The sequence below is a fragment of the Toxorhynchites rutilus genome, chromosome 2 (genome assembly GCF_029784135.1).
Source record: "Toxorhynchites rutilus septentrionalis strain SRP chromosome 2, ASM2978413v1, whole genome shotgun sequence".
In the NCBI taxonomy this organism is placed as follows: Eukaryota; Metazoa; Arthropoda; class Insecta; order Diptera; family Culicidae; genus Toxorhynchites; species Toxorhynchites rutilus.
Genome location: NC_073745.1, coordinates 149,636,839 through 149,660,114, shown reverse-complemented (window position 1 = coordinate 149,660,114; position 23,276 = coordinate 149,636,839). Strand labels below are relative to the sequence as shown.

The 23,276-nt window shown below is 37.4% G+C and overlaps 1 protein-coding gene, 1 long non-coding RNA gene and 1 pseudogene across 2 annotated transcripts; 2 read left to right on the top strand and 1 right to left on the bottom strand.

Moving 5' to 3' along the window:
• Window positions 1-748: 748 nt before the first annotated feature.
• LOC129769630 (uncharacterized) lies at window positions 749-2,465 on the bottom strand. The gene is made up of 2 exons (XM_055772012.1): window positions 1,768-2,465; window positions 749-1,707 (listed from the first exon to the last, which is right to left on the bottom strand). The coding sequence occupies exons 1-2, from the start codon at window positions 1,828-1,830 to the stop codon at window positions 1,309-1,311; spliced, it is 462 nt and encodes a 153-aa protein (XP_055627987.1). The 5' UTR covers window positions 1,831-2,465; the 3' UTR covers window positions 749-1,308.
• Window positions 2,466-9,306: 6,841 nt separating this feature from the next.
• Window positions 9,307-13,874, top strand: LOC129769631 (uncharacterized). The gene is made up of 3 exons (XR_008741926.1): window positions 9,307-9,802; window positions 10,129-10,207; window positions 13,404-13,874. It is a non-coding gene; the product is annotated as an uncharacterized LOC129769631 (long non-coding RNA).
• A 3,067-nt stretch (window positions 13,875-16,941) lies between these two features.
• LOC129766229 (DNA damage-binding protein 1-like) lies at window positions 16,942-19,114 on the top strand (annotated as a pseudogene).
• The last annotated feature ends 4,162 nt before the right edge of the window (window positions 19,115-23,276 follow it).

Here is a 23,276-nt window from a genome sequence, read left to right as displayed (position 1 = left end):
CGCCGGCGTGAAGTGTTTTCGTTTGCACGCCAGCCAAACCACGCTCACGACACGTCAGCCTGGTGTGAACACATCGGTAAGAACACACACGATTAATCGTAAGCACCACACGCCCCGCCCAAGCCACGCTGACGCCCCGCTGCAGTGAGAACAAGGCCTTATGGAGTACCGAAATCTATTGACGCAAAAATTTCATCAATCCATCATGAAATGACTGAGCAATAAGCGTCAAACGCCAATTTCGCAAAATTTGGACAATTTGCACTTAATTTTCGATTTTCAATTTGTACCCCGATATGTTCCCGAAAGTTGTAATCCTACGTCAAAAAAAATTCAAAAACCCCGAATTCCTTCACTCTCCCCTTGAGTGATTTTTCGATATTCAAAAAACTCAAACTTTGACCGCTTTGCGCCACTTTCCCTTGAGCCGATTGAGCCGATATTTAGCATACTGTTTTTTTTTTTTTGAGGTGGTGAACATTTTGTATAAAGTAACTTTTTGATATTTTAAGGTCGATTTTTTCCCTAATAAACATACATAGGCAGAATTCAGGAAAACAACTATTTCGCCAAGTTGTGCAATTGTGACGATTCTTCATCTGCATACAACATCACAGTTAAATCCATCGTTTTCAAAATAAAAACACTGGAAAACTCGGTCCTAAAAAATTGAAAAGCAATCGATTTGTGTTGCGACGACTGAAAGCAGGGAACATTGACGAGTTAGTGAAATGAATAATACTACAAATTTTCGATTTATATTCTGATTTTTAATGTTGTATCATAAATTAAAGAGGGATATTACCGTATCATAATATTAGTTAAAAATACATACGACTAAAAATATGACAGTCAAGCAAATGTTTTTTAATGTGACACGCAGTTTTAGTTCTCGATTGGATGTAATTCATCAAGTTGTGAATCGGGAGTTTATCCAATAGACCTTCTGTATTGCCATCTGAACTAATAATATTTCAACCTATTACGGCACTTGCGGCACAACTGTTTGTGAAGTAAAACTAGAATCTATCCCAATCAATCATGGCTGAAGATATTTTACAAATAGATCGGCCAATATAGCACATCTAAGACACAGTATCTGCATGATTGATAATACGGGCAAAACGAAACTAAAATCACAATGCTTTGGATGAAATCAATCAATCGCAGTATTTCGTTTATCGTGCTCCAAATACACACAGATAGAATCATACGAACTGTTTCAACATTCCAAGAGTAATTGTAAGTACGTTGCGTAGTCATTATGTATTGAAAATTAGGCGTAAAAAAATACTAACTACGCATTGACTATTCCTGTACTTTTAAATTCTGTATTCGACTAGATACAAATTCCATTTCATGTGAATTCTGGGAACCATCCAACTTTTTCGCCTGCACTAGATCTTCCAGTGACTTGAACAGGCGTTTTGATTTTTCTAACGATGCGTTTGACTTGGCTGTGATGGATACGGAATTCGTTCGGTGGTTGCTTGAGGTTTCCATTTGTGAGGTAGTCAGTTCACTGGTTTCCATTTGTGTCGCGCTAAGACTTCCTCGAATTGGACCATCCGCAGTACTGACAGTTTCGGGGCACATTAGACTCGTGGTTAAATCCGAATTTTCGCTTCTGGTTCGGGATCGACGAGGAACATAGTAAGGTCGCATTCGAGCATATGAGAACTTGTTCCTAAACCTCAGATGGTAGATCTGGAATGGTACAATTCGTTTCAATCCGTCAAAAAAGAATTTTCGAATGATTGCACTTACAAATGGTACATAATGCCCTTGTGTATCATCATCATCATCGCTTGGTCCGGTTTGCTGCAACATTCTGTGTTATTATTGCGAGAAATCGCCCTTCGAAAAAGAATATGTATTCCTTCAAATGTGCTGCTTCTTCCGGAGAATGATCATTGCACTTTGTAAAAACAAACAAGTTTCTAGGAGAGAGCTTCGTTGAACTGAGATAAATTTCGAATTGTTTCAGTAGTCACTTTCAAACAACTGCTCGCTATTAGGTCATAAAGCATCGTAATGCTGCATAATATACTTTTTTCACTACAAAACAACTGATGTCGTCATTAAGACGTATCGCATTTTAATAAACAGGATTTTGTTTGCAGTAGACAGCTGTCATTCACATGTTTATCACTTTATAATTCATTTATACATGCATCACTCGTCGTGAAACTTGAATGAACTTTACATTTCTCATAGCATTCATCAGCACCAATACATATTTAGATCATCACCGTACTATCTCACCCATCTCATCGTTGTTATCATTAGTTTTTAGCTGTTTTTAGTTGTGTATTACATAATTTATGAATATTTTTTGGTTTCATTCTTGGGAACATCTCAATGCCTTGGAAAAAAGGTAATGAAGATTGTGGTTTTTCGAGCGACATGCATGCGCTGCCATAACTATTTCTCAAATAGTGACGTCAGTCAATGTATTTATATTTGATTGTCTACCACATCCATGTTAAAATGCTATTGTCAGAAAGTGTTTTATGAATTAAAAAAGTACATTTTGTTAGAGTTCCGACTGAAAATGAAGCTGATGTGACAGCGTGCAGTGAATATTTGTGAAATCACGTCGAAAAAGACGGATAAAAGTGATATTACCATGTGCCATTTTCACTCCACCACGTCCATAGAAACAAAAGAGTTTTCATTATCTTTACGTTACGAAGTTGATGTTTTGAAGGCTCTTAGTATCGGTGTGTATGTTGCGAGAAAATAATCGCCAATTAAGAAAAATTTCACCGAAATTGTTACTGCTTTCGAGAACTAAGTATACGACTGCTCTCTGGACCTTTTACTACATAAACAATCGGAATAAGCCACAATACAATTGCCATCTGTGAAAAAACAAACAGTTGAATGATTTCAGAGAATTTTGGCTCAAATTATCATGCAACCGTGAGTACTTTAAACATTATTTTGTTTCTTCCATATACATTCCATATTGAATGCAAATAATTACGACACGATATTTTGCTTGCCAATACAGATATACTTCACTTACTGCTCCACCTCGATATGTACCTCATTGGGAACATCTGAAGCAAGACGGGTCTATGGTACTAGGTGAGGCCGTTTCGTCACTAAGTTGGTTAGAGGAACGGTATATGAAAACAGCACGGAAGAAAGTAGAAGGGGAATTATTTGCTTGTAGCGTGAAAGAGACAGACTGATCACGAGCGAGCTTCGGCAATAGCGTATTGTGTTTTGTTTACAAACAAAACACAGTAGACTTCTAAGATGGCTGAAGAGTGGTTTTAGCAAGTTGGCCCACCTTAGTATATACTTCTACGCGCCTTGATCGTGATGTCGATGATGAACTTTTACAGCAGAGGGATAGTGAAATATGTGATAACGGTAGGTAGAGTGAGATAGCGATAATCGTGCCATACACCTGATGAAAACAGTACGGAAGAAAGCAGAAGGGGAATTATTTCCTTGAAGCGTGAAAGAGACAGACTGATCACGAGCGAGCTCCGGCACAAGCGTATTGTGTTTTGTTTACAAACAAAACACTGTAGACTTCCAAGATGGCTGAAGAGTGGTTTTAGCAAGTTGGCCCACCTTAGGATATACTTCTACGCGCCTTGATCTGAAGTAAACACTACCACTCGGAAACTAATGTTTTCGAACGATGAACGAGATGAACGATTGTTTACCTCTCCAGATTTCGCGTCGATGGCCTTGGGAGTTTCGCAATGAGATACATATAAAGGTGGAGCAGTAGGCGAAGTATATCTGCATTGGCAAGCAAAATATCGTATCGTAATTATTTGCATTCAATATGGAATGTATATGGAAGAAACAAAACAATGTTGAAAGTACTCATGGTTACATGATAATTGGAGCAAACATTCTAATGAATTCATTCAACTGTTTGTTTTTTAAGAGATGACAATTATATCGTGGTTTATTTCGATTACTTATGTGGTAAAAAGGTCTAGAGAGCAGTCGTTTGCTTACTTCTCGAATGCAGTAACATTTTCGGTGAAATTTTGATTAATTGGCGATTATTCTCTAACAACATACACTCCGACCTTGAGAGTCTTCGAAACATCAACTTCATAACGTTGAAATAATGAAACTCCGTTTGTTTCTATGAACGTGGGGGAGTGAAAATGGCACATGAAAATATCACTTATATCCGTCTTTTTCGACGTGATTTCACAAATATTCACTGCACGCTATCACATTCGCCTCATATTCAGCGGGAACTCTAAAAAAATGTACGTTTTTAATTAATAAATTACTTCCTGAAAATAGCATTTTCACATGGATGCGGTGGGTAATCGAAGATAAACGCAACGACTGACGTCACTATTTGAGAAATAGTTATGGCAGCGCATGCTATGTCGCTCGAAACTCTACCATCTTCATTACCTTTTTTCCAGGGCATTGGGAGTTTCGTGTTCTCTCATTCGCGTTGACGGTGGAATGGTGTCGACATCTGTATACGACATTAGTTTGTATGAGGCCAACTTTTCTCTATCAGATTAGTCGGCCCTAATACCAGGGACAGACATACAGTTGTACTTGCGTTGTAAGAGTACAGCGTTGTACAGGTACTATCGTACCATGACAGACATACTTTGGTTGTACATTGTACCGTATGTTAAACTGACAATCAGAATTTTTCCAATTTTCACCACACATTTCAATGAAAATGGTTTTTATTTAGCGTCTAAACTATCAAACACAACAAGCAAATTTCCATTCTGAGTTATTAACTCAAGAGAAAGTCAGTGAAAAGAATGTTTGCCAAGTGTTTTGATACGATTTGTTCATGCTACCCACCACTAACCGTCTATGGCGCTGCGCACAGTACAACTGTAGCCATGTACAGCGGTAAAATAGGTCGGTACAGGTACAGCGATTGTACCGAGTTGCTTGCATGGTTCTAGCGCTGTACATGGTGACAGACATACAATTTTCGAAGTACAACGGTAGTACAGCTGTATGTCTGTCATAAGTATAAGGCAGTTTTAAATTTCTAAAATTTGTATAAATTTTTTGCTTGGTGTTATTTACCTACGAGAAGTACGTTGTTCTGATCCTAATCTAAACGATTTTGTATGAATTTTCAGATATTCTCAACAAAACTCATTATAAAATGATATTTTTTACTACTTGCACTCAAAAGTGATTTTCATTTACATAGAGTACTAATTTGATTTGGGAACAAAAATTTTCATTCATAATTTTTATTTTAAAAGTGCGTTCATTTCTTCTGCAAACCCATATTGACATGCCTACTCTCCCATTTCGTAATACGAAGCTCCATGCCGTCAACGCGGATTGTGAAGCGGAAATGGTAATGGATTTTATATCTTATTGTTTAAAAATTATATCTTATGATGATTTCACATTATAATAATGAGTTTTAGTACAGCTATTAGGAAATGTATACACAAATAATGAAATAAGAGCCAAGAACATGTGTTTCAAGTAATTCAATAATATGAACAAAAACATCCATTCAAATTTTATCAATTTACAATCGTTGTAGGATCTGTTAAGTGCGATTCACATACAACATCACGTTACGTTGCCTCAATTATTCTCCCATGCTATTGTTATGGAAGCATTCACACACACCAGCAACGGCAAGTCGAAGTTTTCGTTACCAGTGTATGTGAATGTTTTCATAAGAATTGCCGGAGAAAAATTGACGTAACGTGACGTGCCGTGACGTGAGCGTGACGTGGGTGTTGTATGTGAAACGCACTTTATTCTGATACAGAACAATTCGCCTCACAAGCAGGGATGCCAGGTTTGAAGACATGTCTTCATTTTGAAGACATTTGACCTACTGTGAAGACATTTGATTTGTGAAGACATTTTGAAGACAATATGAGATATGTGAAGACATTTCAGTATGATAGCGTATGTGGGTTATTTAGTGATGTTATTTCCATGAAATTCTAACTATTGGCCGAAAATATCGTTAAAAGAAGTAGGGCTTTTATCTTTTGTTCGCTTTTTTATCATTGTTACTTGTTCACTCTTGTTCTTATTAATCAACGGAGACTTTTGTCTCGGGGTTATTGTAGCTTGCAAGAAATATCAGCAAAAGGCGATTATCTTCCAACATCAGAGGAAGCTGTCAAAATATAAGCGCAATAACTACTCAAGTCACTTATTTTTACAGATACACTAAAAACGCTCTTTTTCCACTGAAAAATACGGTCATACTGCCAATTTATTAAGTGACTCCTAGTCACCACAGTCAAATCCAGGGACCCTTTACGGCTGTCAAAATTGCACAACTCTCGCCATCCGTGTAATCTAAAAATTTGATTCAGATGTTTACATTCTGTTGTAGGAAGGTGGTCGAACTTTGACTCAAAGTGTAAACAAACCGTCAGGAAAGGAGAAAAATACTCACTGAAAACGATTTTTTTCTACACTCCCCCTGGTCAATGCAGGCTAGTTTTAATTTACTTTTCGATCAACACATTTCGGTTGCTGAAAAGAGTTTGTTTCAAGGTTTGCTTCTTTTTGTACAACGGAAATGAAAAAGTCCGTCGTAAGCGTCGTAGGATGGATGGATCCGAAGGCGGTGGTTTAGATACCGAAGACTCGTCTTGGAGCTCAATCTCTGAAGGTAAGCCTAACCTAAAGGTAAGCCTTAACCTAAAAGTAAGTTAATTAAAATGAGCTGTATAACAATACCAATTTGAATAAACATTGAATTAGCTATTAAACTTTGCTCAAAAGTAAGTTATGAATTTTAGTTCCATCCGATATAATTGTGAAGACATTTGAAGACATTTTTCCGTACCATGTGAAGACATTTTAAAAAATCACCTGGCATCCCTGCTCACAAGCACTATGTCGCCACCAAGACGGGTCTATGGTACTAGGTGAGACCGTTTCGTCACTAAGTTGGTTAGGGGAACGGTATATGAAAACAGTACGGAAGAAAGCAGAAGGGGAATTAGTTGCCTGTAGCGTGAAAGAGACATACTGATCACGAGCGAGCTTCGGCACTAGCGTATTGTGTTTTGTTTACAAACAAAACACAGTAGACTTCTAAGATGGCTGAAGAGTGGTTTTAGCAAGTTGGCCCACCTTAGGATATACTTCTAGGCGCCTTGGTCGTCACCAGACGTCGATAATGTACATTCGTACATTTGCGGGTCAAAGTACATAGAATAAGAAGGTAGTCTTCTCCCTGCTTTGTTCAAGTGTGGTAGGCAAAGAAAAAAAGCAAAAAATAGTAATAAACCATCGATCGAATTCATATAAACTTGTTTTAATTTTTTCGAATTGTAACACTGTCGAAATGATGAAACAGCAGTTGACTTAATCATTTTAAAATTGAAAACAGTAAAATTATCGCACCTGTATTATAAAAATAATGGAAAAACCGATGAACAAATGTGAGAAGAGGTTATGTCGAAGTAGTGTCATTCCCGCAAATTGGTAATATGATGGAAGATTTGGTCCCATACTGCATCGTTCGAATATTCATGCGAAAATTGGCAATAGGAAACATCGGAATGAACGAATAGTGCGTTCGGTAGCTTGAAGTGTCTGCTATGAACGTACGAAAACACGTTTTTGTCACTATAGTAGTTCGCGAGCAGCAGTGGTTTGAATGGAACGTGGTTTGTAGTGCGCGTCGGAAATCATGTGTGACGAAAAACACGAACAATAACGCACCGCATAACGCACGCATAACGCAGGTAACGCGTTGTCGGTGAAGCAATTTTTAGCCGATAAGGGCATTCCAGTGCTCGAACATGCTTCGTACTTGCCAGATCTAGCCCCATGCGACTTTTTTCTTATCTATTCCTGTGTTGAAAGGTACCCGATTTCGATCCATAAAAAAGGCGACGCGGCTTTTGAACGCCATCACAAAAGAAGAGTTTCAGCACTGCTTCGAACAATGGAAAAAAACGCATGGAAAGGCGTGTGAGGTGCCAAGGGGAGTATATTGAAGGAGAGCATATCGTTGTACCGTCATTTTTAAAATATAACCCTTTTTCATAACCAGTCTCATTATTGATTAGTCATACCTCGTATTCACCTAATCAGGCTATACAATTGGATTGTGCAGTTTGCACTGTTCCTGTGCAACTTTTTGAATAATCAATCTGCCTCCATTGATATGAATCATAGCCATAACAAAAATTTCAAATTTTTGTTTTGTAAACAGGTTTTATAATTTTTTCCTAAATAATTAATTTATGTTTCCAATTGATTAAAATTAGTAAAATTTATTTACAGGTTAAACTACCATGTTCGTACTGATGATGATGACTTTCTTTGTTGTTGTTTCGTTAATGTATATTGTGAAAAAATAAACTTTATCTATGAAAGTTAGAACCTCGCGCGCGCTTGGTGGGTCTGGTCTATGTTAAGGGAACGCCGGCAGAACACTGATACATAATGACATTTTTATGTGCGGTCTGGATTGGAAACTGGAATGTCGGAAATTTCTTAACATACCTTAAAAAAACTTTGGGCCTGAGGTTGGGATTATCGTTATGATAATGTCGATACGGATAGGACCATTGTTTTCCTTTTAAAGTTTTTGCCTATTTATAATGTCTAAGTAATACTACAGTGATCCGCCTCTGATTGGACATCTAGCTGATAGAACAAGCCTGTAATGCGACACGAATGAAGTGCGATTCACATACAATATCCACGTCTCGTTTACGTCACGTTACGTCAATTATTCTTCCGTGCAATTCTTATGGAAACCATCACATACACCATTAACGGCATGTTCGCAATCGGCAAAATAATTCCAAAAAAAATGTTGACGGAACTGTAACGGAACGTTGTATGTGTAGGACATATAATTGGACATTTGATCTTTAAGCGGACATTTTTGTAAATGCATCTTTGTGCGAGTTTCTACTATACGATAAATTTATAAAACTGTTTTCAACCATTTTCCGTTATTCCGTTATTTACTTGATTTTTCTGTTTTAACCTGTTTGTTGATATATCCAATTACAGGTCTCAATCGCCTCTAATGCGGCATTGAGTGGTGCCTCGGGATGTCCAATTATAGGCGAATAACTGTAGTTTGTTATTTAACCCTTTCACGTACAACATCGTGTCTCACTCGATATGAAATGATTGTGCCAAAACGTACAATATCGAGTCTCTCTCGTGAGGCGCTTGCATTTCACAAGGCGCTAAGACGCTCAACAGAGTGGTGAAATTATTCGATGCGTGACCCATCAAAGCGTTTACATTTGGTTCGCTCTTTTGAAAATTAAATCGTATGGGAAGGGGTTAAACACGAGAGAATGAAGAAATTCAGACGATTGTGTTCAACTTCATCGTTCACGCTTCAAGTACATAATCCCGCTCCCGTTTGATGTGTAAATACATGTGTACATCAAAACAATATTACAAAACTATAATCAACTATTATTATTTGAACTACAGTTAAGTATTATGCATTGGACGTAGTGAAAATGTGTCTTCTACTTGTAGCATACGCTGAATGCTGTGAGTTGGCAGAAAAGTATTCTAAACCAGGCTGAACGTTCTATAGCTGAAATGTCAAAATAAATCGAGAGCTGGACTCTCTGGGGTTTTGAAAGTCAACGCGAATAGACGTGTTTCATTTATAACCCGAAAATATAAAAGTGGCGACGTGGATAAAAGTTTTGGTTGTACCAAGTGGAAGATCCTTCCAGAAGATTTCTGCCACATAGGACAAAGAGACAAGCAGCATTTTTTTCTGCACGACTGCAGAGAAACAGCAGGAAAGATTTCAACTGTTCCTGTGCGACTGCAGATAATAAACGTAAGTTCTTTTGTTTTCTCTTTTGTTATGAAAGTGGTTAAAAGTGCAACGAACCTTTTGTTCCATATAAAACTAACCTCTAAAACAAAAGATTTTTTTTAAGCCATTGATCCACAAACAGTAGAAGTGTGGCCAGTTTGCAGGTAATTGTGTGAAATATTTCAAACCTCAAAACAAATTTTTGTGCTTTTGTTTGTACCTGAAAAAGGATTGTATATAAAAAAAAAGAAGGTATTGTGATTGAGTTTATAAAAGCCTTAATTGAAAGAAATTATTTGGAAATTATTTTTTTTAACAAATTTTAAGAGAGTCTTGTTTTTTCTCAGGATTTTTTGGTGACAAAATTGCACGGAGGATATAGGAAATTCCTGAGGAGGATTCGTTCGGGTACAGACTTCAATTTTGGTGAGTTTTTCTGCATTCCAATCCTTAAGTCGTAGTTGATTGATTTTGAAAAATAATTTGAAGGAAATTTTACAATGGTACAAACGATGCTTTCCGTTATTGAGCCCTACAGAAAGGGAGTTTCCTTTGCCGAATGGTCGGATCGTTTGGGTTACTTTTTCGTTTTAAATTAAGTAAAAGAAGAAGAAAAGAAAGCTCATTTGATTATGTTGGGGGGAGCCACAGTTTTCAGAGAACTGAAACTCCTATTCCCAAATGGGAAGCTGGAAGAAGCTGCTTATAATGAATTAATTAGCAAATTAAAAATGAGACTGGATAAAACTGAATCGGGGCTAATGCAACGATTCAAGTTTAATAACACAGTTCAACAACCTGATGAATCGGCTGAAGATTTCGTTTTATCGGTCAAGTTACTAGCAAAATTTTGCAATTTTGAGAATTTCAAGCAGACTGCTATCATGGATAGAATTGTAGCTGGCTTGACAGAAAAAGCTCTTCAACAACGTTTGTTGAACGAGGTGGAGTTAACACTCGAAGCTGCAGAAAGAATAATTATTACTTGGGAAATGGCAAGTGCTAATGCAAAATCTTTAGAAGGAGATTCTTATTATGAAAGAGTGACTTTGACACAGAATGCAGGTGCTGGTAAAGCCATGAATAAATTGTTGAATACCTTCAAAATAGCAGAAAACCGTAAACAAACAGAATTTAGAGGTCCAGTGAGAAACAGATTGGGTTTCAAAGGAAAAAGTTTCATATCAAATCCAAATCATAATTTCAACTATGGAAATAACGATAAAAAAGTGAGTTTTGAACATGCTGACGGGAAAAATAATCAGCAATATCGCAAAATAGATTATTCAAACATGACATGCAATTTCTGTGGGTTAAAAGGACATATCAAGAGATGTTTTAAATTAAAAAATTTAAAAAGAGATGCTGTGAATTACATGGACAGACCAGGAACGAGCACGGACAGGAGACTGGATGACATGTTCAAACGAATGAGTACGGAGGAGCCGGTCAGCGAAAATAGCGATGAAGGTAAACTTAATTGTATGTGTGTTTCGTCCATTAATAAAATCAGTGTTCCTTGTTTGGTAGAAATAAAAATTGAGGGAAAACATATAAAAATGGAGATAGACTGTGGATCTTCAGTAACAGTGATGAGCAAAAGACAATATTTCTCAACATTTAACAAAAAGTTAATGACTAGCAATAAGCAATTAGCTGTAGTAAATGGTAATAAATTAAAATTAATTGGAGAAGCGATTGTTAGAACGGAATTTAAAGAGAAAATAGAAAATCTTTCTCTTCTGATTATAGATTGTGAAAATGAGTTCGTTCCTTTATTGGGTCGAAATTGGCTAGATGTATTTTTTAACGGATGGAGACAATTTTTTGATGGATCTCAATTGATAAATTCTCTGAATGAACTAAATAATGAAGCTATGGTGAATGAATTACGTGTGGAGTTCCCAAATGTTTTTACTAAAGATTTTACTACTCCAATTGTCGGTTTTGAGGCAGAGTTAATACTCAAAGAAAACAATCCAATTTTTAAGAAAGCATATGACGTTCCTTATCGTTTAAAGGACAAAGTTTTAAACTATTTGACAAGATTGGAAAATGAGAAAGTGATTACTCCAATCAAAACGAGTCAATGGGCATCACCTGTGATAGTAATTATTAAGAAAAATGATGAAATTCGTCTGGTAATAGGCGGTGTAATTGCACATGAAATTGATGGTGAGGAAAAACCGATTTATTTCACATCTTTTTCTCTAAATGATGCTCAAAGTATCCTATTCTTCATCTCGAAGCTTTAGCCTTGGTTTCTACTATAAAAAAAATCCATAAATATTTATATGGTCAAAAGTTTACAGTTTATACTGATCACAAACCATTAGTAGGAATTTTTGGAAAAGAAGGTAAAAATCCGATGGTGGTGACGCGGTTACAACGGTATAATATGGAGTTATCCATTTATGAGTTTGAGATAAAATACAGACCTTCTAATAAAATGGGAAATGCGGATTTCTGTTCGCGATTTCCGCTTAAAGAACTGGTTCCAAATGGAAGTGGAAGAGAACACATAAGAAGCATTAATTTTACGAAATATTTTCCAATAGATTACAACGAACTAGCCAAAAAGACAGCGAATGATAGATTCTTGCAGGATATCATGTCCTTTATGACAAATGGTTGGCCTAAGAAGGTTGACAAACGCTTTGTAAACATTTTCGCGAATCAGCACGAATTGGAAATTGTGGACGAGTGCTTGTTATATCAGGACAGGGTTATAATACCGCAGCAAATTCAAAGCAGGATTTTAAAACTTTTACATGGCAACCATTTAGGCATGGTTAAGATGAAACAATTGGCTAGACGTACAGTATATTGGTTCGGAATTAATGCAGATAAAGAAAAGTATGTAATAGTTTGTGATGTTTGCAACAGTATGGCAGTAGTTCCAAGAAAGAAGGTTTTGTCTAAATGGATTCCTACAACTAGACCGTTCAGCAGAATTCATGTGGATTTTTTTTATTTCATGCACCACACATTTTTACTTTTGGTTGATAGCAATTCCAAATGGATAGAAGTGGTTTGGATGAAGAATGGTACAGATGGAGGAAAAGTTCTCTCTAAACTGGTATCGTATTTTGCTCGTTTTGGGTTACCAGATGTTTGAGTATCTGACGGTGGTCCTCCTTTCAATTCTTTTACTTTTGTGAACTTTTTGGAAAGGCATGGAGTAAAAGTATTCAAGAGCCCTCCTTATAATCCTTCAAGTAATGGCCAAGCAGAAAGACTTGTTAGAACAGTGAAAGAAGGCTTGAAGAAGTATTTATTAGACCCAGAAGTATCTGAAATTGGATTGGAAGATCAGATTAATTTTTTTTGTTCAATTATAGAAATAATTGTTTGACGAGTGATGGTGTTTTTCCATCAGAAAGAATATTCTCATATAAGCCAAAAATATTATTAGACTTATTGAATCCAAAGAAATGTTATAAGAAATATCTTAATTTGACTGAGCCTAGTGATGTGAAGACACAACCTAAAAGTGTTGGTATCCAAAATAAATCAAATGATTCATTGGATAACCTTATGGCGGGAGATATCGTATGGTATCTCAATAATAATCTTAGATAAAGCAAGTTTCATTAAAAGAATTTCAAAAAATATCTTCCAGGTGACTACTGGAAACGTGCAAATCGCAGCACATAGGAACCAATTAAGGGTATCAAAGGATACGCGTTCGAAAACGGCAAACAACGTAGCGATTACAATTTCATCAGAAGTTCAAGACATGATCCGAATTAGAGATGAAGAAGAATTCAGGGGATTCCCTGAGGATCCTGTCAGAAGGAGATAGAAAACGAAAAGTGCTAATGCCAGAATATCTCCGGCGTTCGAAAAGATGGAGAACTGCAAAGGCAGACAGAGATTTTATATATATTTGAAAGTGCTAATAGAATATTGAAATGAATTGTATTGAATTGATAGATGTAAAAAGAATTATTATTAAATATTCGTAGAGAAACAATATGAGTAGGTATAGGTTGATAAATATCAATGAACTGAATTAGTTTTCCTCTCAAATTAAGGGGAAAGAACTGTAGCATACGCTGAATGCTGTGAGTTGGCAGAAAAGTATTGTAAACCAGGCTGAACGTTCTATAGCTGAAATGTCAAAATAAATCGAGAGCTGGACTCTCTGGGGTTTTGAAAGTCAACGCGAATAGACGTGTTTCATTTATAACCCGAAAATATAAAACTACTAAACGGTTCACAGCTTTCAAAAATATTCGCAATTTTTTTTTCTTTATTTTTTTATTTTATATATTATTAGGCTCATTTAGCAATTCAGCTGTAACAGAGCCGAATTCATTCGTGTACATTTTTTATCTTAAGATAACTTTTTGTTGTATATTACACTGTTACCATTTTGAGGGGTAATAGTATCGCCATCTATCGATAAACATTTGTTTTATCTATAACACAGTAGCCGTCTAGGCGTAAAAGAATTCCTAGTCTATCGATGCACAACACATGTCGCCTTTTTTCGACGTAAGAATATTGCTATTGTTCGAATGTTCACAGTTGGGCAGTTCACAGTGGAACTTTTGATATGAGGCTTTCTTTGTTGCGTTATTAATAGTGCCGATTACCGATGCAGCAGACCGAAAATGTGAGCGGTGAGGGATTGGGATTACCGAAACATGATGATTGTTGCGTGGACATAGTAGCTAGAATAACACATTAAGATGGTCAGTTGAGGGGCCCTAAGTCATGAGCTCATGATCGTTCGCTTGGTAGCGGACACACAACCAATTAGGCTACGAAGACCCCTATTTTTTTTGACGTGGGACTACGTCTAACCGGAATATATGGAGGGTAAAATGAAAACCTAAACACAGAACATGCAGGAAAAAATGAAAGATTTCGAATGCTTATAGCTCGAACATTTCGTACTGGATAGGAGAGATGTTTGCATCACTTGATAGGGAATATTTCTACGCATCTATCGCAACTAACAAAATGTTGTTTTTCATAAGATAAACAATTGAATAACTGTAAAATATTAGGCGTTATCTAAACGCCCTAACTGTATCGTTTTGATTGGCCGATTTACGGTTTCCCTAACACAGCCATCAAAACCAAGCAGCCTTGGGGAAATCGGCATTGCAAATACATGAAAGTAGGGGGACTTTTGTTCTCATCGAAAAATGTTCCCTAACACAGACTTTAAAACCAAGCAGCGAAATCGGCATTGTAAACACACGAAAGAGCCTAGAGGCGAGTGAACTGAAAAGTTTAAACCCTCTTGAAGCCAAAAAGAAGAAAAAGAACACACGAAAGTAGGGGGAGCTTTTGTTCCCACCGAAATGTGTTCCCTAATAGAGATTTCTAAACCAAGGTGCCTGGAGAAATCGGTATTTCAAATTCATGCAAGTCGGGGGTATTTTTGTTCCGACTGGAATGTGTTTCCCTAACACAGACTTCAAAACCGAGGTTTCTGGGGAAATCGGCTCTGCAAATAAATGCAAACTGCGAGTACTTTTGTCCTCGCTTGCCTTTGTGCAGAGTGGAATATGTCTGTCCTAACATGATCTTCTAAACTTAGGAACCTGGGAAAATCGTGCAGCCACTAGAAGCGAATGAACTTCCCAGTTTCAAGCAAATTCGAGATTCGAGAAGTATGTACACGTTTGGGATGTAAACTTCAGAGGGAAATGTAAAATAAAATAATCGTTCGATAATTTTTTTTTGTCTTTATTGGAAAGATTTTCAGCCTTAGGCTGGTTCATCAAACGTTTGATAATTCTTCCGTACATATATTTTGTTCTAGTCATCATACCAAACGTAAAAGGTCCGTCATTAAATTTACTTGTAACGAAGAACAATCAATCACAATAAATGAATTGACTTTACACGGCATTTTTTTCATTCACAGAGCAAATATATTGAACTCAATTGAATTTGGAAACTGTTTCATTCAATCAAGAATTTAATCAATACAAACGAATGATTGCTAAGCTAAGGTAGTTCCACGTGAACCTTGCGGTTATATCATAGATATAACCCACTCATTTTTGACGTAGGACTACGTCTTTCATTTCTATACCGGGGTGTAAAATCAAAGTTTCGAAAACGAAAGCGTTACGCCGGAGACCGAGATTTTGAGCGTTAATAGCTCCTAAACAACTGAACGAAATGGTATGATAAACACTTCATTCGAAAGATAAAATGTCTACGCGTTATATACTTGTTACTTTTTGATCCAAAAACTTGTTTCAATAGTTTTAAAATTGCTTTCAAAACAGGCTATTGAAATCACCAATCGGTATATAAGCGAGCGGCGCTCGGAAATCCACTCAGTTCTAATTTAACAGCGATTGGAGCATGTTGTCGCTGTTGCGGTGAAGCTCTTTATTTATCATGAAAGCGCGGATGAACGGTGTCACCAAGAGCCTGTTTGTGCACCCTAGGCCAGAAGGGAATCTATCACGAGGAGAGTGATGCCACAAACGGTTCCCTGGGAAGACATCGCTACACACACATACACGCGCGGCTATTAACAGGTGGTTATCGAGTTGGCATTAACCACTGGTGGGCTTCCAGTATCGAGGAAAATGTGGAAATATCTAATCGTTACTGAAAATAATCTGCCAGTTGTGGAGGCGATCTGGCGTAGTGGTAACATCCATACCTTTCACGCAGAGATCACGAGTTCAATTCTCACTCCCGACATTCTTCCAAAAATGGAAGTAAAAGTGACGAACCAGCCAAAATGTATTGAAAGTCACTATAATAAAGAAAAAAAAAAAAAAAAAAAAAAAATCTGCCAGTTCCTTTGGGAATTTTCAAAATATATTCATGTGAAAGAGTTTAATTGAATGTTTTCTATCCATGTAACACTGTGACCAAATATGTTTCAATCAAGTGCTATTAACAGGTGGTTATCGAGTTGGCATTAACCACTGGTGGGCTTCCAGTATCGAGGAAAATGTGGAAATATCTAATCGTTACTGAAAATAATCTGCCAGTTCCTTTGGGAATTTTCAAAATATATTCATGTGAAAGAGTTTAATTGAATGTTTTCTATCCATGTAACACTGTGACCAAATACATTTGGTTTTGTGGTTTTTCAATCAATCGCTATTAACAGGATAGCTTCAGAAGATTATTCTTACCCATCAGTAGGATATTTCCGTATCCAATATTGTATGCGCCCGCAATCGATTATTAACACTGCCACACTAGATTATGATGTAACATGTCTGAACATCTCTCCCTTGGACGAAAGCTCCAGCCGTTCGGAACTGGTTGCCCTTAATTATTGTGTGTCCTCGGAGACGGTTATATGTTTTACTTCGTCATGAAGAAAAATACAGACCAACACACCAAAAAAGTAACGATTGGAACCCAGCCGACAATTCTGAAAACGTACCGGTATTTACCTGTTCGGATCGCCCAAATGTTATTTACAGCTCTAACCACAAGCTAGTTTTCTCGAATGTCAACCTGAAGGAAATAAATCGTATGTGCTCACTTAATGCCGAAGCGTATCAGGACAGTTTGGCTCTTGCAATCAAAAATTCGGTTATTCTTGGTACAATTGATGAGATTTAAAGTTGCACATTCGAACGGTAACATGGTGAGGCGCCACGTCATACCGCATATCAGGAAGTTTCTCAAGCATTCGATGTTATAACGGTGCGAATGCAACTTCAGGACTCGAGTGGTCTGACTCCTTCGAGGCAGAGCGCGTCAACTCAGACGACAAATGTAACTTACTCGAGCAACATGGTACTGCTCAAGCCAGGAGCCAGCAGTGCCGAGTTTGGTCAAGAAGTTGAAATTGCACATCAATTCATGCAAACGAAGTATACTATGTCATTGATTTCGGAGAAGTTAACGACTCGAATGCATCGTCGTCACAGCACTGGTGTATCAAGCGGAACCGGAACACAAAGTAGGAAGGATTATCATCTATCACTACGCGGATGGAACCCTCACTCAAGTTAGCGAGAAGGGAATCAAGAGCGCGTGCTATTCTTTCATTAAGTTCAATAGCCGTGTATTGGCTAGCATCAATTCAACCGAACGATTGTATGAGTGGACTGATGATAAGGATTTGCGTATTGAATGTAATCATTTCAATAACGTGTTGGATTTTATTGTAAAACCAAGGATAAACTAGATTAATGCAATCACTTGGTTTCCTCAGATTAACAGTTTTTTTTAACAGGCGATTTCATTTTGGTGGGTGATTTGATTCGATTTGTCACGCTAGATAATTTTGAGGAGATCGCTCACGACTATCAACCAAATTGGATGCCAGCAGTAGAAATATTAGATGACAATGCCTTCCTCGGGAGGATATCAGAACAATCTATTTGTTTGCTAGTAGTAAATAGGGTTTCCGTAGCTCTGTTTATCATACGAACAATTTTTGTATTAATTTGAAGGGCCACAACAACGGACGACGTACGACAGCAAATGCTCAATTGTTTGTTTCTTTGTTTTTAAGAGGCTTTAAACTTTGCAGTTCATTCGCCTCTAGATGCTCAATTCCATCTCGGTAATATAATGAATATATTCCGCCACGGTTCGCTCGTGATGCAAAACATTGGTGAGCGTACGACGCCAACAACGGGCTGTTTGTTATTTTGGTCAGCTATCGGTCTGGTCACACGAATACCACCTGATTATGAATTATGAATTTCTTTCTTCGAAAGATACAAGAAAGTTTGACTGACACAATCAAATCTGTTGGTAAGATTGATTATTCGTATTGGCATAGTTATCATACCGAAATGAAAACGGAACGTTGCGGGGGATTTATTGATGGAGACCTTGTAGAAGCTTTTTAGATTTAAGTCGGGAAAAAATGTACGATGCATTTGTATTGCAGATCGACGTGGATGAAACTAAGAAGGAAGTGGCCGAAGGTGATATAATCAATATTGTAGAAGACCTAACAAGAATACATTAGGATGTTCAGTGTTGATCATTATTATTCAATCGATGCTATCAGTTGTTTTCTGACACAAATGCTGGGAAAGCGAGATAATACACATTTTTCTAACAAAGTTTATTAATAATTCAACTCATTAAGAGAGAGTGATTGACAATAGAACCAGATCGAGCTAAGATCAAGAATTTCAGCAGTCCTCGCGAAAAATTATTTCATGTTTATTGGATAATAAAGAAACACCAGTGAATGTACAAAGTTCGTACAACATCTCGTTATTTTGATTCGAATAGTCATGCACGGCGTATTTCTCAAAACTATTTAAGAGTTTTATCAAAACTTTATTACTTTTTGAATAAGAAGCATGGAATATTCAGGTGTAACGCGACATGCGTAGGGGGATGTTAGTGTTGGTGCTGTAATTGGAGTAATGAAAGATGTTATGACATACAATTTGAATGAAATGTAGTGGTATACCTATAAGGTTGGATATTTCCTAACGTTCACATCTTTCCATCGGACACTACCAAGTGTCAAATCACCTTCTGGAGAAATGTCGGTCCTGTGAATGAACGAATAGGTTAGTTGACTTCGAACTCTTCCGAATGCGATCATATTACTTATTCGACTGCTTCTTTCGTTCGTGCTGATCCTGCAGCGGGGTGCGGGCTCCCCAAGCGAACCTACATTAGAACGACCAGCTGTAGCTCTTGCTGCTGTTGGTGCAACTGAAGTTGGTGGTGGTTTCCCACTGAAGCCTGTATGCATTGGAATGGGCGACCATTTGGGCGAATAGGGACCAATACTATCGTGCGGATCCTCCTGGGACCAACGCTTACAATCGAAACTTCCATCGCTTGTGCTGTATCCAGAATCGAAGTGACCTCGTTGGCTCTGGGTACCATCCAACAACCTTCCGGATGAATTTTTCGACGAGAGCGCCGACCTCCGTAGTAGTAGTAGTAGTCGATTTCTCCTTTTTGGCTGCCGCTGTTTCTAGATACTTGAACACGAGACTCGAGCAAAGCTAGGGGTAAAAGTTTCACATGAGAATAATTGAAACAGTTTTTAGGCAATATATGAGATGCTGACGCTTGCTGGTGGTGAGGTTAAACAACGGCTTTTCCAGAAAATATTTAGCGATTGCAGTCTAAAAAAAATAACAAAGAGAAAAGAACGAACATTCGTTCCTATAATTTACAATCGTCTTATACTAATAAACTTGATGGAAGAACCTAACGACAAATCAATCGATGCAATTTTGCAAAACATAAATCAGGCAGTGAGAATTTGTATCAAGATTTCGCTTGCCCAAAAAAATATGACAATGATGAAAAAATATGACAATGATGAAAGAACAACCACAACATATGAAATATGATCATGAGGAACGGTAATATATAGTACAAAACAACATTAAATTTGAATGTTGCAAGAGATAACCATTTCTGCACTGGTAAATGCATTGTAAGAATCCAGTTCTATCCTAACATGTAAGAAGTGATCTGTAGAATTCGATGCTTTCTAAGAACTTCTAGTACTCATGGGACCACCACGTTTCTGTTGACACAATTTTTGCGTGACAAAGAATAGTTGCTCCTGCAGACGGCTTTGCAGAGAAATATGTACCATTAGGATATTTGTCACCGGCCGGTTAGCAGTTTGACTAAGAACCAAAAGACTTCGCTGAATGTTTAGACAAATCGATTGTACGAATTGCTGCACGGCTGCATTTGGTTCACCGTTGTTAATCACAGCGGCAGCAATTCGACTGTTCTGATCACAAAGCACCTTGCGTTGCTCCTGCAGTTTTTCTACGGAGCAAAGTGTTCTGCATTATGGATTGAGTATGGAACTGAAGCTCACGTTGGGATGGATAGTGCGGCTGTTGGGTTGATTGTTGCTGATGTTGCATTTGTGGTGGATCAGTTGCATTCTCAACGTTGTTTTTCATGAGCAATCGGCGCAAAATATCGGTCTGTTAGTTTTTGTGCTGAAAATTTGCATTAAAAATTGTTGCTGAGCAATCATATTACTGTTGACTTGATTTTGTGCTAGCATGTCGACTAATCGAAAGATACCTCAATCAACGCCTTATCTTCATCGAATCCACAAAGTTTGATTGTGTTCAGGCGAGAGGTAGGTCCTGCCGAAACCCATTCTGGCTCTTCCTCGTTTGCTGTATCTTGTTGTCATTGTTCATCTGTAGACTTATGTAGATTTTCACGGTAACATGTTGGTTCCGGTTGCTGAACTCGTAATTGCGACAAAACCTTGCTGCAAAATTTGACACAATAGGGTCATCTGCTGCTACAGGACGGCGGTTGCAGAGCAGGAATTTTCTCAATGCCAACAGCTGACTGGTCCATAGCGAATAGAGCGGACACACTGGTTGCATGTCCGATAGTATGATAGCCGGCAATCTGTAATTTAGAACAGCCGGATCTTATTCCTCTAGCGGAAGATTATCTGCATTCAACAATTTATAACAATTATATTATTGAGAGTACAAATCTTCCGGACATGTTTTAAGAAATCTCACCTACTTTATACTTCGTTTTTATTAAGCCGCACAAATCAAAACTACAAACTCGAACTCGAACGTTCAGATAACTCTGTATCATAAATTAAACACGTTCAATACGTAAACACCTCCTGACTGTCAACGATGTCGATAATGTAGTACACCAATAACTTGATCTAGTACGACTGTAAATTGAAAATACGACGAATGGCTCGTACGAAAACAAGGATGGGATTTGCGTACGTATCCTATTCGTTCGAAAACTATGATAAGGGTGATGATGACCTCATCACGCTCCTTTATAATAGCGCTGACAGCTATATGGATAACGTGGTCGTGTAAAGTAACTTTGCATTCCAGTCGGCCTTGGTTCGATCCCCATTGACGTCGTTTGGATGCATACATACAAACCATTTTTATGCGTTTAAAATAGCTCTTTATTTACGCATTTGACTCTCATGCACAGGAAATGGCATCTTTTCTGTCAAAGATGACATGTTTTCTGCCAACGCTAATTTGGGTGTAGAACATCTGATATTTATGTAAATTCTAAGACAGTGTAACACGCACTGTGGGCTAACCGTATCCGTGTTGACGGCATTGAGCTTTGTATTACGAAATGGGGGAGTAGGCATGACAATATGGGTTTGCAGAAGAAATGAACACACTTTTAAAAATAAAATTATGAATGAATATTGACGTAGGACTACGTCTTTCATTTCTATACTAGGGTGTAAGTTCAAACTTTCGAAAACGAAAGCGTTACGCCGGAGAACGAGATTTTGAGCGTTAATAGCTCCTAAACAACCGAACGAAATAGTATGATAAACACTTCATTCGAAAGATAAAATGTCTACGCGTTATATGCTCGTTACTTTTTGATCCAAAAACTTGTTTCAATAGCCCTGAAATTGCTTTGAAACAGGCTATTGAAATCACACCAATCGGTATATAAGTGAGTGCCGCTCGGAAATCCACTCAGTTATAATCAGCGTTGCCAATGTTCCAGTTTAAACTGGATTCTTCCAGTTTTTCTCTCTCGATCCAGTCAAACAGTTAAATCCTGAAATCTTCCAGTTTTTTAAAATATCATCCAGTTTTATCCAGTTTTTTAATGTGTGCTTCAGTTTTACCAATTTTATGTAAAATAAATTCACAACTTATACATAATATCCCTCACTCACCCTTCCTATCCCTTGACCAATTTGTTTTTTCGACATTCATCGTTCGATCGATCCAATGTGTATTTACCTTGGATTGACGTTTTTCTCAACTCAGTGTTTTTTGTTCTCTCGCTTACACTTCCGAATTCAATTCGCGTTGACGGCGGAATGGTGTCGACATCTCGATGCGACATTAGTTTGTATGAGGCCAACTATTCTCTATCAGATTATTCGATCCTGAGGCAGTTTTAAATTGCTAAAATTTGTATGAAATTTTTTTCTTTGCGTTATATACCTTCTAGAATCACGTTGTTCTGACCCTAATTTAAACTATTTTCTATGAATTTTCAGATATTCTCTCCAAAACTTACCATTACAATATAAAATTATCTTTAGACACAATTTTTGTATGATATTTTTTCACTACTTACAAGCAAAAGTGATTTTAATTTACCAGGAGTACTAATTTGATTTGTAAAAAATAATATTCATTCATAATTTTATTTTTAAAAGTGTGTTCATTTCTTCTGCAAACCCATATTGTCATGCCTACTCCCCCATTTCGTAATACAAAGCTCAATGCCGTCAACACGGATACGGTTAGCCCACAGTGCGTGTTACACTGTCTTAGAATTTACATAAATATCAGATGTTCTACACCCAAATTAGCGTTGGCAGAAAACATGTCATCTTTGACAGAAAAGATGCCATTTCCTGTGCATGAGAGTCAAATGCGTAAATAAAGAGCTATTTTAAACGCATAAAAATGGTTTGTATGTATGCATCCAAACGACGTCAATGGGGATCGAACCAAGGCCGACTGGAATGCAAAGTTACTTTACACGACCACGTTATCCATATAGCTGTCAGCGCTATTATAAAGGAGCGTGATGAGGT